The 21,131-nt window shown below is 36.6% G+C and overlaps 1 protein-coding gene across 1 annotated transcript in view; it reads right to left on the minus strand.

The window, feature by feature from the left end:
• Window positions 1-7,628: 7,628 nt before the first annotated feature.
• Window positions 7,629-21,131, minus strand: part of LOC133525285 (coronin-7) — a 53,818-nt gene continuing 40,315 nt past the window's right edge. Inside the window, exons 22-23 of the mRNA XM_061861571.1 lie at window positions 18,006-18,118; window positions 7,629-16,875 (exon numbers count right to left, since the gene is read on the minus strand). Of these exons, the coding sequence (XP_061717555.1) occupies window positions 16,783-16,875; window positions 18,006-18,118 (206 nt within the window). The 3' untranslated portion in view covers window positions 7,629-16,782. The remainder of the gene's footprint in view (window positions 16,876-18,005; window positions 18,119-21,131) is intronic.

Consider the following 21,131-nt stretch of genomic DNA (forward strand, 5'->3'; position numbering starts at 1 on the left):
AGACGGTAGACCCTAGTTTTATCTATTGATTAACTGGGACATGATTATTTTGTAAAGTGCTGATGAGTAAGTATAAAGTTGAGTTACTGCTTCCCAGTATAAATCATACTGTGGCGCTGACCACTGAAGATGGTCATTCGTAAGACATTGAGAAATTTATAGCACGAACCGTGAGTACGGTCAGCACTGCGTACATAAAGCTCTCATTCCCTTAGAAATAAAGTTGCTAACTGTACGCACCTAATCTGGATTCATGGTCGCTTTATGATGTTTATATGGTGTGTTGACTTGGGATTTGTATGGGGAGGCTCTTAAAACTTGATGGGATATGTAATGTTGTGGGTCACAATGGAGAGGGTCCAGATGAAAATTTGCATAAATGTCTTAACGGCCAAAATACCTATACCATAACTTGTGCCTCAGATTCCTCAGAAGCTAATTTTAAAATACTTGTAATAAATATTCGTCGAATCGAAAGTCTAATACCCAAAAGAAGAAAGAGTATAGTTTTTTGTTTTTAAATACTAACAAATTGGGTTTGCCGGACTATAAAAATACTGAATAGCGTGCCATATGACTTAAAAAATCTACCAACACATTAATTTAAAAACAAACGTTTAATTTATCGCCACTCGTTACGAATTTCCCATTTTTCGCACTTGTATCGTAATGTACTATTACAATACATATGTTGCTACTTTACATGCAAGAATGGGTGATTCGCAACTCGTGTTGATTTAAAACAACTATTTCGCGAAGATTTCGCGCCAGGACTGTGAATAGTCTTATAAACTAATGCTACAGAATACACAACTAGTATTATTATAGAGGCGGCCGAAAAATTAAAAAAGACTAAATATAGGGGTCTCGGCACCGAATATAATTTCGTACCATTTGGCGTCGAGACCCTTGGTCCGTGGGGTCCGAGCGCCTTTAACCTTTTTAAGGAACTTTCGAAAAGGATTAGAGAGGTCACCGGTGACCGCAGAGCTGGCAGCTTCCTCGCTCAAAGAATTAGTCTTGCGATACAGCGAGGAAATGCTGCTAGCATCTACGGCACCATGCCGCAGGGGGATAGTTTTATTTTATTTTAAGTCTATTTTTATTTATTTTTAGATCTAGGTTTTAAGTTTTGTAGTTTAGTTTTTAGTATATTTACCAAATTTAATAGCTGTTAAATTAATTAAATTAAATTTTATTATTGAAAATAAAAAAAATACACTAATAAACACTAGTATTCATTATATACTTATATGTAGGTACCTACGCGTGACTATTCATCTAATAGTGTAGGAAATGAAGCAAGTTGTTGTATGGAGACCCATGCATTAATTTCTCAGTCGATGAAATTTTGCTTGGTTATTGTATAGTATGAGTCGAAACTAACATATAAATATCCAAAAAAAAAAACACTTCTAAGTTAGGTATTTATACGTAAAAATATAAATCTGTTTATATTTTTAACCGAGTAATTCCTCTGTCCAAAATTATTTTACCAAATAAGTTATTTGTATCAGTATGTAATACTAGAAAAAAATCTAAAAATTTTGTCAAACATGTGATTTTTTTTAAATGATAATTCCTTTTTTTGACGCTCATTTTCATCGGAAAATTGCTCTGTCATTTTTTTCTTCTTATATGATCTTAGAATATAATTTGGCGTAGTGGGTAAGAATATCCAAAAAAAATACATACCCAAATTTATGTATTTTACAACTATTAAAAACTGAGAGTGGAAAATTTCTCAGCCTGTATTATTTTTAAATATATACTTAGTAGTCACGTATACACTTAAATTGAAAATATCCAAAAGAAATATTATCCAGAACACCGAAATTTTTGAAGCGAAGATAAATACATCCCGCGGTTACGCAATAATGTACCGTCTTCCTTTAGCAGTTAAGTGCAGATTAGTGTCCTTGTGCTACTAGTACGACCCGACCGCGTGACCCGCAGTCCACACTTAAGAAGGGAGTTGTCGTTGTCACTGATGTGTGAGCCTTTACACTACATTTAGTGATTTTTGCGAATAATATATACTTACGCAGTTTTATATAACATTGATTAGAATAATATCACGCTAAAGACGTTAATAACAACCGACGTCAAAAACAACTAGGTTCTAGAATATTTGCCACGTAATAAAGATTACCTACGTGGGTGGGTTTAAAGGTCCCCTTTTTCAGTTTATCTTAAATATCTCGTAAACGGTGGCCCATAGCAAAAAATGTTCTTTAACGTAAATAATATATATAAAATTGCCTAATCGAAAGATTCAGTGCACTTTTTCGCTAGGATCAACATTTAAAAAATATTAAAGCGGGAAAGTTAATTAAAATCAATTTTATGGTCCATTTTACTATATTTTCGTGAATAACCCGTAAATAGCAAAAACCTTGTTAAACGTAAATAATTTACAAATTTTTATTACAAAAAAGATTCAGTAAACTTATTGAAAGTATCAATATTTAAAAAGATATTAAAGGGGGAAAGTCAATTAAAATCAATTCTAAGGTTCCTTTTCTTTCGTTTTTCGTAAATAATTTGTAAAGTATGATCCATAGCAAAAAATCTCTCATACATAAATATTAACCATAATTTTTTTTACAAGAAAGACATATGAAACTTTTCGCTAGGATCAACATTTAAAAAGATACTAAAGCGGGAATATTAATACTAATCAATTTTAAAGTCACTTCTTAGTTTTTCGTAAATAACTCTTAAACGGCAGCTCATAACAAAACAGGTTCTTATACATAAATAATTAACATAATATTTCCTACAAAAAACATACAGAACACTTTTCTCCGGGATCAATATTTAAAACAATATTAAAGGGGGAAAGTAAATCACAAACAATTTACAAGTCCCTAATTTTTTTGTTTTTCGTAAATAACTCGTAAACAGTGGCCCAATGCAAAAAGTTCTTTATACAGTAATAATAGAAATGTAATTTTGTACAACAAAAGTTCCGTAAATTTTTTCGCTAGGATCAATATTTAATGAGATATTAAAATTCATTATAATCAGTTTCCAGGTCCTTTTTAGGGTTCCGTACCCAAAGGGTAAAACTCCGCTGTCCGTCCGTCCGTCTGTCACCAGGCTGTATCTCATGAACCGTGATATACAGTTGAAATTTTCACAGATGATGTATTTCTGTTGCCGCTATAACAACAAATACTACAAAGTACGGAACCCTCGGTGGGCGAGTCCGACTCGCACTTGTTGGGTTTTTTTAGTCAGAGGGGCAAAGTTACTTACAATGAATCCTCAGGTCTCTTTTTTAGTTTTTCGTAAATAATTTGTAAAGTATTATGACCTATAGCAAAATATATATATGTATATATAAACAATTATAATAAAAATTTCTACAAAAGACATGCGGAACATTTTTCCCTAAGATCAATATTTATTAAGGTTTTAAAGCGAGAAACACAAATAATGTGCAGAGTTGATTAAAATTAACTTTCGGGGTTTAATATCTCAATAATATTGATCCTAAAGAAAAAGAATAGAAATCTTTTTTCTAGAAAATTTTATGTAAAACATAAATAATGTTTGAACGTGTTTTGCTACGGGCTACCGTTTACGAGTTACTTACGAAAACTAAAAAGGGTTTTTAAAATTGATTATTATTAACATTCCCGCTTTAGTATCTTTTTAAATATTCATCCTAGCGAAAAGTGTGCTACATATTTCTTATAGAAAATTTTATGTTACTTATTTATGTATGAGACATTTTTTTGCTATGTGTCATACTTTAGAAATTATTTACGAAAACTAAAGAAAAGGAACCTTTTTATTAACTTTCCCTCTTTAATATCTTTTTAAATATTGATCCTTTCACAAAGGGTACTGAATCTTTTTTGTAGAAAGTTTTGTGTAGATCATTTATATTTTACAGCGTTTTTTGCTTATTGCCACCGTTTACGAAAATATAGAAAAATGGACCATAAAATTGATTTTAATTAACTTTCCCGCTTTAATATATTTTTAAATATTGATCCTAGTGAAAAAGTGGACTGAATTTTTTTTGTACGAAATTTTATTTAGATGATTTGCGTGAAAGAACATTTTTTGATATGGGCCACCGTTTACGAGTTATTTAAGATAAACTAAAAAAGGGCCATTTAAAGCTAGCAGCCGCGTCGATGCAATTGTCTCACGTGCGCTCCAAGCGATATCATTGTCGCTGGTTACGTTTAGAATTATAGTTTGGCATGCTATGACAGAAATATTTATATGTATTTCTGTTGCGGCTATAACAACAAATACTAAAAAGTACGGAACCCTCGGTGGGCGAGTCCGACTCGCACTTGTCCGGTTTTTTAGTCAAAGAGGAGCAAAGTTACTTACAATGAATCCTCAGGTCTCTTTTTTTAGTTTTACGTAAATAATTTGTAAAGTATGACCTATAGCAAAAAATATATATGTGTATATAAACAATTATAATAATTTTTTTACAAAAGACATGCGGAACACTTTTCCCTAAGATCAATATTTATTAAGCTTTTAAAGCGAGAAACACAAATAATGTGCAGAATTGATTAAAATTAACTTTCGCCGTTTAATATCTCAATAATATTGATCCTAAAGAAAAAGTTTAAGAAATCTTTTTTCCAGAAAATTTTATGTTAAGTATTTATGTTTAACATTCTTATTGCACTAGAGCACCGTTTAAGAGTTATTTACGAACAACTAAAAAAAGTACATATGAATTAATTTACCCCCTATAATATCTTCTTAAATATTGATCCTAGAGAAAAGTGATCGAATTATTTTTTGTAGGAAATATTATGTGCATTCTTTATGACGTGTAAGAACGTGTTTTGCTACGGGCTACCGTTTACGAGTTACTTACGAAAACTAAAAAGGGTTTTTAAAATTGATTATTATTAACATTCCCGCTTTAGTATCTTTTTAAATATTCATCCTAGCGAAAAGTGTGCTAGATATTTCTTATAGAAAATTTTATGTTACTTATTTATGTATAAGACTTTTTTTGCTATGGGTCATACTTTACAAATTATTTACGAAAACTAAAGAAAATGAACCTTAGAATTGGTTTTATTAACTTTCCCTTTTTAATATCTTTTTAAATATTGATCCTTTCACAAAGTGTACTGAATCTTTTTTGTAGAAGGTTTGTGTAGATTATTTACATTTTACAGCGTTTTTTGCTTATTGCCACCGTTTGCGAAAATATAGAGAAATGGACCAGAAAATTGATTTTAATCAATTTTCCCGCTTTAATATCTTTTTAAATATTGATCCTAGTAAAAAGTGTACTGAATTTTTCTTGTAGGAAATGTTATATAGATGATTTGCGTAATAGATCATTTTTTGATATGGGCCACCGTTCACGAGTTATTTAAGATAAACTAAAAAAGGGACATTTAAACCCTCCCTCCCCCGTACACAGTAGCGCCACCCCCATCTATCAGTACTTTCAGTATGTTATGTAAGGTACCTTTATCTACAACTATGCCAAAATTCGCTTATACACGAATTATTTCTCCGTTTTTTCCTTCGTTTGGTGGCCTAATACGTACGACTCGAATTGAATAAATTGAATTTAAGAATATAAATATTTAAATTAGACACATCGCATAACCTACCTACTTCATTTGTAGGTACGATAGAGACTATACTTACGGTAGGTACTACACAGACAGGCAGGCATACGGCAGGTCAAAAAAGAAACAAGTAGAAATATTTTTTAAAACAGTAACCTATGCACCTAGGCGATACGCGAATGAATAGAGAAGTAGCAAGCTGCCACCGCCGGGCAGGCGCGGCGCGCGCGCTGGCGGCGGCTGGTACCGCTCCCGCACCCCGCTTGTACACCCCGCTCCCTACACACTGCTCCCGATATGTTAAGTTTTTAATACGCTCGTTATTTTTTTGGATGTTTTTATAGTTGGATGGAAATAAAACTGTGATCTTAATTCAATAAATAAAATGGATAGAGAAATTTTTCACAGCGAGTAAAAAGGCAATTTCTGAAAATAGTATAGTTACATGGATTTTTTTTTAGATTTTCATTTTGTAGCTATAAAACGGCAATAAAATGGCATTCCAGTGAAAAAATTAGACGGAGTAATTTTCCGGTCCAAGACACGTCCAAAAATTATATTTTATTAATATTGGTATTTCTGCTGGGATATTTTTTTGGATATTTCATATATTGTTGTAATACGTTACATGAATATGTCTGGTGAAGAAAGTTTCAACGGAGCATTTTTCCGTAAAAAGATATTAACGATTTAATACTTTAGGTATTTACTTAAATCCTATTATTATTATTCTTTGGAAATTAAGACAATACTTTTTATTTATTGATACTTTATCATACTGTAAAGTTTTTTCTGGCAGAGGAGTTACTGCGGGGTCCACTACCTTTATTTCCTACACTATAATTGTTTATTTTTCTCCGCCGAAACCCCCGCGTCAATCAGGGGACCTTCGCTGTCAGTTCCGCATTCAACATGATCCCTTGTAACATGAGATTAATGTCAACGCATCGTAACACTAATGTGTAACACGCGATTACAATATGATGCGTAGAAGGAACGATTCATTCCATCAGTATTGATTGCAAACGCTACTGTTTTAATATAGAATCTAATAAATTAAGTTCTATCTACCTTACTTGTTCTCTTCGCTTAAGAACAAGAGATGTTTCTATATATAGTATCCCAGCTATAAGAAGTATCACAGCTGGTCCCATTATCGAGTAACAGTCTGATGAGTTCAAAGAAAAATCGAAAGAACTCTTCAAATATAGGTGCAGTCGCCACCAAATTTATAAGATCTGATCATGCACTTTAACGTCTATAAAATAGAGGCTATGTTCCAAATATCAGGCCTTGGCTTGGTATAGTGGTTCGATTTGTAGCTGGACCCGAACGGCTAATCATTTGTCTATTATTAAGTAAAACCGCACGTGCTACTACCTGCATAAAAAATGGTCCGGTCACTTTAGCCAGGTAATGAATTACAACTCCTATGGAAATTGCAATAAGATTTAAAATGAGCAAATAGAAAAATAATTTGCGATTTCTTGTGTTGTCCCTCTACGGTAACCGAGTGCCGGCGAGTCGAACGCTACAGATCCAGTCTAAAATATGTCTTCGAAATGCGGAACAAAGGCGCGTTATCGGAGAGCGCACCTACTGGTTTTTTTTTTTTTAGTGTTGGACTAGCCCGCACTCAGGTGCCAATTAGAATTAACAGACCCTTTTTTGCAGGCAGTAGCACGTGCGGTTTTACTTAACAATAGGCAAAGGATTAGCCGTTCGGGGCAAGCCACAAATCGCACGACTGTAACTCGTATGTTTGTTTTCGAATGCAACATTTGGTAAACTTGATGAGATAAATACCATAAACTGATGTCATGCAGTAAGTCACTTACGTGCGTATTTAAATTTAATTCGTGGAGTATTGTAGTATTGATAACTATTTTTCATCGTGAAATTTATATCCCCCCATAGTCATCATAAGACTATCGCACCGATAATTTTCGAAAAAAATACACACGAACAGACGGACATGGCGAAACTACAGAATGGTAAAAACTACAGAGGTTGAGCTTGTTTTGACGCGGCCCTTTAAAGAAAACACATTAATAAATAAAACACATAATTTATTTAGCAAGAGTTTAATAAAAAAATGCAAAATAATAAAAATATCTCCAAATATTGCCTTAACACTAGGATATCTGTAGGGCTTAACATCCAAAGGTATGAAAAATACACACACGTTCCCTGATGTCTGTTATATTTTACCAACAAAGACTGCTCACTGAAATATCAACCCTTTCTTAAAGCAGTAAGACTCATTTTCAGATTGATATTTCTATTAAGCAAAACGGTAAAGTCGTGAACTATAATACAGTAAGCCAATTTTTATACAAAATTAAAAAACACATTGGCACTCGTTTACTCAAAATTGTAGCAATCACGATCCAATTCATTAATGATAAAAAATGGATTCTAAAATTTGCATTTTCGTAAGACTAGCAAATTCATGGAAAACTTTAATAAAATACAAATTGTAGGTAGACAACATAACCCTGGTATGATTTGAATCATACCAAAGTTTCACTTCTAGTAATTTTAAAGTAAATCCGTTTTAATGTAGACCTAGTAAATTTCTAAATAATTAGAATATGGTTTGCGGTAATTGTGTACAGCAGGATTCTGGGGTATGATACGAAAAGTATTTTTTTAAACTTTAACATAATACAATTGTATTGACAAATTTTTAATGATAGGATCCAGAAATATTTATTCATTACGTCGATTAAGATCAAAGCAAAGCATAGTTCAGAGCCGGTAAAAAGCCGCTATCTTTTTACTAAAACTTTTTAATACCGGTAATACTAACCTAACTTAACCGGTTTAATCGACAAGCAGTAGGAGGCGACCGGCTGAGATTAAAGAACTTAGCAACCCCTTTATTGTCTATAAGCGGTTTAAAAGTTTTAAATCGGATGACCTTCATATCATACTTCTCCAAAAACCGGTTTAATATTGTTTTTGGTAACGAAACTGAAACAAACACATGATAATCATTTGGAAATTTAACCGGTATCCACATCTTTTTTTTTTCACAGCGTTAAGAACACTCGAAATAAATACTTATTACCACCATTCTCTAGACACTCGAGCCATACATAATTACATATTTTTATTGTATTGAATGCAAAGAAATTACCATAATTTGGAAGATTCTGGGAAACAAATTATTGTCATTCCACAACTTTGGTACGGATCAGGATTTGTGCAAAAGCAATTCGTATGACAATTCATTACAGAATACAAAATTATATATTATACAATCTTACAATTAACATGGAATACAATAGTGGGGTGAAAAATCTCGAAAACTGAATACATTACGTTAGCAGATACATTTCAACGGGCGAAAAGTTCAAAAAAATCTACACGATTTCTTTGTAGTAAATGCAGAAATCAAGTCACTTAACAGCCTTAACACACTCACTGACAAGAACACGTGTGTGCTCATTTTGTATTGAAAATGGGGCATTTGGCACTGAAAGTGTTAAGATCTAAGAATTCAAAAAGGTCATATAAAAGTACCCTTTCTAAATTGTACAGTCAGCGTCAAATACTTCGTAGCAGTCAAAGTGGCCAAATAGTTCGGTACACCATACTAAATATATGGTGTACCGAACTATTTGGCTACTTTGACTGCTACGAAGTATTTGACGCTGACTGTACCCGTTTATTATCCAAATATGAACACGCAAGTTTTAAGATTTTTCACACCACCATTAGGACTCGATTATACAAAAATGTTAGGTGATCTATTAGGTAATATTTTATGCGATTAAATATCAAAACGATGAAAATGTCATACGAATTTTGGTTTGATTACAATTTCGGTTTCGAATATTTTTCACAAACATTAAATAACCATTAATATTAATGTGAAATATCATATCATACATTTGGAAGGATTTAGGTATACCAAAGGTGCGTATTTTAATATTATATTGAAATAGCTTATAGCCATAGTATGGATATGTGCAAATGTCAAAATTTACTTGTCAAACTACACATTAACACCATCAGTTCTGAGCGAACAATGTCCTCAAAATATCTAAACATCCATAACGTCAAAATGTTAATATTTTTAGGTAAATCAGCAAAGTGTATGGTGATAACGGTATATTTAAACAAGAACTTAATTAAAAGGAAATACTCTTTAATTATAATCATAAATTAATATTAAAGAAATACGCATGAAACCATAAGGAATAGCTTTTTGACTAGTAATAAAATTACATCTATTCTATTTATATTTAAGTAATACGAAAGCGTACGTATCTCCCTGTCCGTCTCGCTCGTAAGCGTTGAATTCAAGCGAGATGGAAGATATTGAGGAAAGTCCTCGATATTTAATCAATTTACAAAAATTCATTGCCACTTACAAACTTCGAATAATCGTACTGATTGAACGAGCAAAACTAATTGTTGAGTCAAACACTCGCTGCGCGCGAATACGCAGTGTGCTCTCTAGCCTCTCTATCACACATACCTGCGGCGGGCGGCGTCCTGTCTCTTTTTTACTTGCTTCGCGTGCAGCGAGTTTTATCTCAACTATAACAGTAACACTCTGAACTGATCATTAGTGTACCTTATATCTTCGCAATAAGGCTTATTCTCAGTTAACAGTCAAGCCGATGGTAATTCTACATACAAAAAATCTGACTATGTGAACAAAAGACGATCTACTTGCGTTAGACAATAAGACCGATTTTCAACTACATATTATTGAAACCGGCAAAGTAGAATCACCAGTTTTCTCCCTCTTACTTAAACCTTCTGCAACTAGAAGTGAAAGAGACGACTATAGTTTAGCTCGTTCAATGAGTACTGTCATTTAATGTACCAAATTTCCTTTACAAAACTTACAAATACATTATAAATAATGTCGTTATGAGATTCTGTTGAATAGGACCTATAATGATGCCTACAAATAAACTATAGAGTACATAATCAAAAACACCAAATCACATAGTTTTAATCCATGAGGGTTTATATGTTTTTTTTAAACTACTATTCATTAAACTCCTTAATTTTATTGTTATTTTTACTATTTGATTTTATTGTGTGTTTACTATTTGATTTTATTGTGTGATTCTCACATCATGGAATTGATTGGTTCGTCATGGCATGACGTTTAAAAAGATAAATTTTTGGAGATAAGAAATAGTAGACTCGGTTCCTTTACACTGTTATATTGAGCACATTTTATATATTTGGGATTTATTATACATATTAAAAAGGCCTAATAAGGCCTGCCTTATTCAAGAAAAAAGTTAAAATACCGTCCCAGTGGGGTAACGACTACTATATTCTAATAGCTAGTTGAAAATATAACCCTAAAACTAGTAAATCCTGATTCAAAGATTATAAAAAGTACACTGATGTCAGCCACTTCATATAATTGGGGAACATTTATTTTGTTGTTGTCACTCCTGCCCCCAGTTACACTTGACGGTACTATTTTAATTTTAAGTAATCTATGTGGTCTGTAAAAAATTATCATACAGTCCGACACGTCAAGGCAAAACGATTGTCCTTTTTTGAAGAAACCAGTGAATAAAAAAAAAATATGTTTCTTAAACAAGTAGACCAATTTCGTTTGATATAGCGTTATAGGAACCGAGTATAAATCAACATTGTAAATAAATTACGTTGACGAGACAGAACTCTTTGGCTGTTTGAGCAAAACGTGTGATGTATGGCATCAACTAGCAATACTAAACGCACTATAATATAATTATATATAAGATTCTGTATACAATATTAATAAACATCCACTGAAGATATAGAAACCGGTTAAAACCGGTATTACGAAAAACCGGTTCTTTTAGTACGACTTCCGTTAAAAAGTCTATGGTCTGTTTTTTTTAATATGAAGTACTGCCCATAGAAAATAGCATGGAACGCTCATTTGATTCTTGCATAGAAAATATATGGAATACGGAATACTACTTTATAGTTAAAAAAAAAAACCAGTATAACTCAGTGGATTGCCACCCTAACAATTATAGAAATACAATATTACGTTGAAAAAAATCGTCAATTCCCTAAGACGGATTTCACATTGGATTCGGAGCCGCGCGATGTGTGAGCGGGACATCATGTATAGCGCTGTCTCGCTCACACAACCCGTGCGAAGCCGCATCAGTGCGATAACCGCGGAAGTACCCTATATTTCCTTATCTATATATACGCGTTACGATGTATATAGTAACAATATTTAAATACATAAAGTACGTATAAATAAATGCATTTCATATGGCAAACGTAGGAATGTTACGTTTCTGAGTTATATATAGGACTATCTCTATGCGATAAGCGTCTTCATATAGAAAACCGAAAAGAATAGACATCAGATTTTTTTTTTTTACAGTCAAATGAAGACGGCATATAAAATTGTACGTCTATCAGGGGTCTTATACAAGTGTTAATTTAGTCACCTGCAATAATTTACGGGATAAATATATAGGTCATACTGAGCTACTATTGGACCAACGCCGATATCGCAAAAAAAATTGAGTATACATCGTAAATTATTACAGGTGACTAAATTTACACGTCACGTCTAAAAACATCGCCACGATCGACGTGCCAAAAATATGTATACACGACTTTATGGCCCATATATTAGGTTAGTGTATACATATTTTTGGCCCTTTGTCCGTATCGATATTTTCAAACGTGACCGTATGTGTCTTTTTAGTTAGTTTCACATGAAGACGTTTACTGCGTAAAAGCCCTAAATGATCATTGTAAATATCTGCGACCGATCATAACTGGGTGGATCAACTTTTTTGTCTCTCGTTGCCATGGTTACGGTTTATTGTCCCTTAGACAACCTGATTTTATCTTATACCTTTAAACGAGCAATTCTTGTATATATATATATATATATATTTCTGTGATCTCGGAAACGGCTCTAACGATTTCGCTGAAATTTGGTATATGGGGGTTTTTGGGGGTATACAATCTATCTAGATTAGTTTTATGTTTGGGAAAACGCGTGTTTTCGAGTTTTCATGCGTTTTTCTTTCGACGCAGAATATGCTCGCTAATTTCGTATTACCGGCCACTGCCCGTCTGGTCCAGCGGGTTAAGACGCGGGCTGCTAAACGAATGTTACGGGTTCGAATCTCGCCCGGTGACTAACTTTTTTTTTTATATATATTCATTTTATGTATATAATTTTTTAATTTTTATTGTTTTAGACAAGTTTAATTTAGTAAAAAAATGTAGTTAAGATTATCACCTATAGACCACCATATTACAATAAATAGTTATAACCGAGCAAAGCTCGGTCGCCCAGGTACTGTTATTTAAATGTATCAAACATGCATTTTTGGGTCGTTTTATACCATTTCTATAACAGACCATGTTATACCATCCATCGGGCATGTTAGTAGATCGTCATATGTACATCTTTTCAAACAAACTGTACCAGTATTGAGCCTTGGACAACGGGACAGGATAACAACACAAAAAAAGTTGATTCACCCAACTATATAATTAATTTTGGTTCATAGTTCATATCGTAGTGCATTATAGTAGATTAAAATTATCTAATATATCACTTCGCCACAACACTTCGGGGATTAAACGAACTGCTATTCGTAAAATCAAAATCAATGAAAACTGGTACTGTCTGTACGGGATGTACCCGTTTTTATTGTTTTTGAGTGTATAATTAGTGAGCATGAATGAGCATCGCTTCACAGTCAGAGTTTGGTCGAATGTGAGATCAAAATAAATACTTGACGCGGTTTTCAACACGCGTGCCTTTGTCATTATTGTTACCAGACCATATAATTAAACTTTACGATAATACATATGCAATTTCAAACTTTATTATAAAGCGTGAAGGTGCATTTTAAGTTGTACCCGGTAACAGTTGATAAAGTTATTCGTATTTCTGAATAATATGGTATTGAAGACAGTGCCTTTACTGAAATATTTTGTGAGATACAGTGAAAATTTCCCTTGAAAAAAGCGAGCTAATCGTGATAATCATGATAATAGTCGTTTCGCCTCCACAAAGCACTTTCGCTACACACCGGGAAACTCGTGGTATCGGCTATGACCGCAGCTGCTAAGTAACTTTCCCTGTATCTCCCAAAACATTGACGTATGAAATAATGAGTCTCCGGCAAGCTCGGCCGAATTTCACCTCCCATACAAACGAACTTTGCACATTCAACATGAGGTATATCTAGTACTGTAATTAGTTTATATAGCTCCAGTTTAAAATGAAAGAAATAGAGCAAAAACAAGTTTTGTATGAAAAACTTAAATTCGCTGTATTTTTTTAACGATAGCATCTGACGCTACATAAACTAAATACAGGAGTGGATATACCTTATCCTATTGTAGGTTGAATGTTGTACGTGTTATTGAATGTTGAGTGCTACCGTTTGCCAACATACTGTCAAGCAGTTTGGTGAAAAATATGTAAAATGAATATTGCTGTGTATTTTTATTGAGTAAATACATGATATGTGTAATGGTATGTGTGTTTGTGTTTAATAGTCTCCATATTTAGCTCCTTGCACTACCTGTTGACTTTTGTATGAGTTCTAAATTTCCTGCTGCCTAAAGGTTGTCTGGAAGAGATCGCTTTTTAGCGATAAGACCGCCTGTTGTTACCTGGTTCTATTTTCCTTTAAAATTCATTTGTAGTTTTACATGTATGTAAAATGTATGATTGTTGGTGCAATAAAGAATATTTACTTACTTGCTTACTTAAATGATTTAAAAAAGTACAAAGTTTCAGAGCTTTCTAGCTAGTCGGTTTAAAATGAGAGCGTGAATACGTTTGTATGGAGAACCGAACTTGCTGCGGAAATAATTTTACGGTTTTCATTCAAGTATTTTTAGTTCACTCGCGCGGCATGTTTCAGAGAGCTATTCATGCACAAAAATACTCGAGTTATACCATAAAATTAGCTCTGTACCCCTAGTGTAAATTTGATCGACATCATAACGTGACGAACGCGTTTGCGTTAAGTCTCATTTTGTATAGGATTTTGAGTTTCCAAAACGTCCCGCTTGGCGCGCTCTTTCTAAATCCAATACAAAATTAGACTAAACGCAAACGCGTACGTCACGTTTCGAAATCGAATTTATTTACACTAGGGGTACTGTTCATGTCAAATAATACTTTTAAAACTAATCGTCTTTAGTCCAGCTACTTACGATTATTGAATAGCTACGTTAAGTCGGAAAAAAGTTCTATAAAATATGTATCGAGGTACAGTCATAGGGGCGGGAATCCTAAATGGAATTCGTTTACGGTCTTATGCTTTCTACATATTAAAATAAATGTGGCTTTCCATTAGAGAAGGGTCCTTGTGTTTCATGTGCAAAAGGACAGGAAAGGTTATGCACATGAAACATAAGGACCCTTCTATGTTTGAAAGTCACATATACTGTTACAAATGGGTCTAAGAATCGTTGCCAATATATTCCTCAAGTTAATCATGTCTAAATCGCTAATCTATTTCTAAAGATATACAAAAACTGAGACTGAAAGCATTATCGAAAACTTCTTACACGTAACAGTCTGTTGCAAAGAGGTCTAAAGGTTAAGGGATTAGTTACCTTAGGTATTATATAATAAAGTCCCAAATATCTTATCTTCTTCAAATGCAGCTAAAGGTCTGCGACTTAAGTCGACTCGGTACTATATCACTTGTTTTAATGTTACTATACCAAATAATGTTTGACCTTGGAAGTAGCCCATCTTCTTAGGGTGTTACCACACCAATCGATCGATCATCGATCGATACCATCAATCGACATCGATCGCAATGTGTGGTAGCTTTAGCTGATCAACGGTTACGCTAATCGATCGATTGGTGTGGTAGCGTTTGCTGATCGACTGATACACTAATCGATCGATGTTGATCGATACCATCGATTAGTGTGTTTTGTCTAATAGAAACTATCGATCGACGTCGAATTTTCCATTCTACCATCGATCGCTGCCATCGATCGATTGGAATCGATTGGTGTGGTATCATCCTTACAAATAGATTGGGACAGACGGGCTATTCCCACAGAGTTGACAAATAGACAGAACGTATGCGGCGCGTCATCGTGAACCTTATCGGAATGCACGAAGGTTGATATTGGGCTGTCGCCACGAGCGTTAGTTGACGTCTATAGCAGTAAAACGGTTAAGGCAAAACTGTGACTCCATGAACGATACGCATAGCTCTGGATTTTTAGAAATTAATAACGCGGTATGCTCGGTTTATTTTACCCCAAAACAGTCTGAAAATAAATTTCAGGTTATTCCTATAACTTCAACCCGTGCCAACATTCATGTGATTATCCCGTACAATGTATGAAAATTACCAAATATAATAACATTACTTCACCGGAAAACCAATAAATAATTATCAACTTACTGTCTGACCAAATTTCTCCAAAGTAATTTGTATAGGATTTTCAGATGAAAGTCGGCACGGGTTCCGGTTACAGGAATATCCTGAATTTTTTTTCAGGGTGTTTTGGGGTATTATTGTATTAAGAGAGTACGCGTTGTTGATTTTAAAAATCGCAAAATAAGGGACACCCTAAGTGTATACCCGAAATCACTTGTATACCCGAAAAAATCGGCGTATTTTTATATCAGTTTTGTCTTAGCCCTGCTCAACATATCAACTCTATGTAGTGTTGGTAGGAACTACTTTTGAGTCTAAATAAGAAAAACTCGACTCGTTTTTACGCGACTCAACGCTTACATACGAGTTTAAGCCCCGAGTCAAGTCCTTTATCTACTCACTTGCTTGATATTTTTCAGCGACTGCTATTAGTATAATAAAATAAGGGTGACAGCTGGTAACTACAGTTACCAAAAGCAAGTGAGTGGTTATTGAGTCTTTTAAGCACTTAAAAGGACTCAAGTCTTCGGATAGACTTCGTAAAAAAAAATAGGTTTTATCTAAATGAACAATATGGAAATAGGCGTTATTGAATGATCCTTGTCATCATGTGAAGACAATGCCTTTTCACAATTATCTATACATAATTTAAGAGTGAAAAACCGAGTCGATTTTTTTTTTTTGCTTTAGCAGAGGACTTAAAGGACTTGAGTCTAAACCAACACTTATTCTATGGTTATTTGTCTCAAGGGTGGAACAACCTATTTTGAACCTTATAGCAAGTTACTTAAGGTATGTCGGTGTAAGAAGAATTCATCGGCAGCTCACTGGTCCCACTCGGCCTGGTCAACGCCTTCCATGTTGTCCTGCTCTAACTTCAGGTCCATTGCCACCTTTGCGCTCATGGATTTCATTATCTGTCAACAATAATTCCATTTAAAAACTGGACCAGTGCGAGGCGGACTCGCCCACCGAGGGTACATGTGTAACTAATTTTTTTTATAAATTTCTAGTTTTTAGATTTTTTCTTGTACTTGTAGTATAAGACTGTATTACTTGCCAAATTTCATAGTTCAAGGTCAACAGGAAGTACCCCATACATTTTTTCCCCTTGAAAGTGTCGAAATATACGGTAACTTCGAAGTTTGATTTTTCAAGTCGATACCTCCACGCGTTGCCGAGATAATGGGTCTTGACAGACAGACGGACGGGCGGGCGGACAACAAAGTGATCCTATAAGGGTTCCTTTTTTTTTGATGTATGGATCCCTAATTAAGGATTATTAAGAGTCATATTATATTATACATTTTTGTTCAAAAGTAATTCAACCCAATTTATCACATGACGTTACGAAGAACTTAATACTGATTTTATACATTTTGAAATACTAAGATACATATTTTAGCTATAGGTAACAAATAGCATCAATAATTGCTATACAGATACTAAACTGATCAACATCTTAAGTTGATATTTGTAGCTAACAATTAGAATGTGCTTATTGCTCACTCAATTAAAAATATTTAGACTTTGTCACCCCACAGATAACTGTCAAACTTTCCATAAATTCTAACTGACTGACATAAAATGTTACCGAGTTAACGTTGACAGTTGGTCCGGTCCGGACTATGGAAGGAACAGAATCTCCTTAGGCAGAACTGTTGCAAAAGTGTCCAGCTGTCAGCTATAAATAATAGTTCCAAATCTCTCTAGAGTAGCGCTAGAGTAGCTAAGAACCGAGGCGTTATTGACGGAGTGAAGAGCGCTGTCTATGATTAGATTTTTTTCTCAAGTATTCTAGGTTTTGTAGCGCCACCTATTTATGGTTTTTTTTCGGACACTTTTTGGTATATGGAGATTCTGTTCCTTGCCTCTACCTTCCATAGTACGGACCTTAGTAGTGTTTAGGGCCACCTCACACTAGCATCTCCCGAGCGTGGACGTCTAGTCAACTCTGTGGCTGCTGCTCGACGCTACGTCGGCGCAATTGCGCAGCGACGCCATTTTCCATACAAATACAAATACAATACAAATTTTAAAAACTCACGCTGTCCTGTTTTTCCTTAGGGTCGAGTGGCACGTGCGACTTGATCAGGTCGGGTTTGGGCTTCTGTGGAGGCTTTGCCGGTTCCTTCGCAGCGGGCACGGAATGCTCCGACACTGTACAAAAATAAATAAATAGTCACAAAAAAATAAATTGATTAACAAGCAAAGTGCTTAGAGAACTTTAAACTGATTATGGATTTTTAATGTAGCCTATAATACACATTCGAATCGATTGCCACCTGAAATCATTGAAATCGGCTTAGTTGTTTTGACGCTACGGTGGACACAACACAAACATATCTTTATACATGCTGTACCGTAAAGGAACTGATTAGTAGCAGATTAATTTCTATACATATTTAAATAGGTATTTTTCCTTACATACAAAGCAACACAATTAGGAAAGAATATATTTTTCTTGTGTGTGGCGGCATCTTTTGAGATGATAAATAACTACATTATCCCAAAGCCGTTTCCGGCGTGGCTACCGCGCCGCCTAGTAAAGTAAAAAAAAAACTTTTCTTGCCATTGAAAGCAACGCATGCTGCACGCGCGCTCCGATTAAATAAATCAAAATTCGAGTCTGTCGCTGCAGTTTAAAGTGTAATCCAAAAAGAAAATGCCTCCTGATCCATATGAAACTGTCGATAAAGCAGAGGATTTTCCGAATTTGACAACCACGCGGTCTCCAAAGGAGCTGCTGGATTTATGTAAGTTGACGACTTCTTATCGCCGCTACACATGCATACTGACCTAGAGCCTCGATAATCCGTACACAGGCTAATCCGAACGTCGCTGTAATCCGAACAGACTTTTTTCCCCGCCGCAACAACTGACCCCAGTTTTGTTTGTGGTTTTTAATATTTTATTTGCAAGGATCAAAGTTACTCTGTGCTGTATTGTAATTAAAGAGAATTGAAATAGAGGTGGATTGTCAAAATAAACTTTGTAGCCACAGTAAATTTACTGCCAAACTTTTAGAACGCCATTTGACTTTGAGCCTTATTCTTTCACAGATATTTGTTAAATTTGTTAAATATCAAAAATTGGCGCCATCTACATATTTGTGGCATAGGCTAGTAGTAAGTAGTAAAGGTCTAGCTCCATGGCTCGAAAAGATGCCCCGGCGCGGGCGCCTGCGCGGGCGACGAGGGGCAGTCGCCGCTTGGCCGTCGGACGGGAAACCTGTGCCACTCGATGCGACGCGCGCAATTATTATCTGTGAATTGATCGTTCGATTTTGAGTTTTGAGTGATAGGACACTGCTTATTTAAGTTTAAAGTAAGTGACTGAATTTTAAGTGAGCTAACGGACGCAATAATAGGTTTGCTTGTGCAAATTCAAGTTGTGAGCATGAAGATCTAGGAAGGTGGGTCGAGGGAGTTGGAGGTCATTCAGATAGGGGACGGCCTTAATAGACAGCTTTTCAGTCGAGTACTGTGTTTAGGCCACAAAGGTTGCTGAGTGACCTAAGTAAGGAACGAGATTGAAAAACTTGATTATATCTCTTTTGTATGCAATACTTATTCTATGACTCAACGAAAATAATACTTTTTCTATTATACAACCTAAATCATTGAACGGAATTAAGTAAGTATCTACTAAAGAGTTTCGTTGATGTCTTTTGTGGTATATTTTGGTTTTGCCCTCTTGCCCGCGGCGAGACGCGATTGGTCAAATTCATTATAGTTCACTAATGAAGTAATTATAGCTGAGACGGGAGCCTATATTGAAAAGTATGCGATTATAGTTTGGTTTACGAAGTCTTAATTCAACGATAGATTCAACCAATAAAAAGTGGCTGTGACATAATCGGACAGACATACGGACATGACGAATCTATAAGGGCCATTTGGCTACGGAACCCTAAAACGACGAGTAGAAAGTATTTATCAATCTATCCACTCACAGGGCTGCATGCCGGGCGGCTGCAGGCTGGCCGTGCGCGGGGTGACGTGCTTGTTGTCGAGCCAGGCGCGAGGACTGCCACGGCTCCCACGTCACTAATGTATGTACTCACAGGGCTGCATGCCGGGCGGCTGCAGGCTGGCCGTGCGCGGGGTGACGTGCTTGTTGTCGAGCCAGGCGCGAGGACTGCCACGGCTCCCACGTCACTAATGTATGTACTCACAGGGCTGCATGCCGGGCGGCTGCAGGCTGGCCGTGCGCGGGGTGACGTGCTTGTTGTCGAGCCAGGCGCGCGAGGACTGCCACGGCTCCCACGTCACTAATGTATGTACTCACAGGGCTGCATGCCGGGCGGCTGCAGGCTGGCCGTGCGCGGGGTGACGTGCTTGTTGTCGAGCCAGGCGCGCGAGGACTGCCACGGCTCCCACGTCACTAATGTATGTACTCACAGGGCTGCATGCCGGGCGGCTGCAGGCTGGCCGGGCGCGGGGTGACGTGCTTGTTGTCGAGCCAGGCGCGCGAGGACTGCCACGGCTCCCACGTCACTAATGTATGTACTCACAGGGCTGCATGCCGGGCGGCTGCAGGCTGGCCGTGCGCGGGGTGACGTGCTTGTTGTCGAGCCAGGCGCGAGGACTGCCACGGCTCCCACGTCACTAATGTATGTACTCACAGGGCTGCATGCCGGGCGGCTGCAGGCTGGCCGTGCGCGGGGTGACGTGCTTGTTGTCGAGCCAGGCGCGCGAGGACTGCCACGGCTCCCACGTCACTAATGTATGTACTCACAGGGCTGCATGCCGGGCGGCTGCAGGCTGGCCGTGCGCGGGGTGACGTGCTTGTTGTCGAGCCAGGCGCGAGGACTGCCACGGCTCCCACGTCACTAATGTATGTACTCACAGGGCTGCATGCCGGGCGGCTGCAGGCTGGCCGTGCGCGGGGTGACGTGCTTGTTGTCGAGCCAGGCGCGCGAGGACTGCCACGGCTCCCACGTCACTAATGTATGTACTCACAGGGCTGCATGCCGGGCGGCTGCAGGCTGGCCGTGCGCGGGGTGACGTGCTTGTTGTCGAGCCAGGCGCGCGAGGACTGCCACGGCTCCCACGTCACTAATGTATGTACTCACAGGGCTGCATGCCGGGCGGCTGCAGGCTGGCCGGGCGCGGGGTGACGTGCTTGTTGTCGAGCCAGGCGCGCGAGGACTGCCACGGCTCCCACGTCA

This window comes from Cydia pomonella, chromosome 14 (genome assembly GCF_033807575.1).
Source record: "Cydia pomonella isolate Wapato2018A chromosome 14, ilCydPomo1, whole genome shotgun sequence".
Taxonomy (NCBI): domain Eukaryota; kingdom Metazoa; phylum Arthropoda; class Insecta; order Lepidoptera; family Tortricidae; genus Cydia; species Cydia pomonella.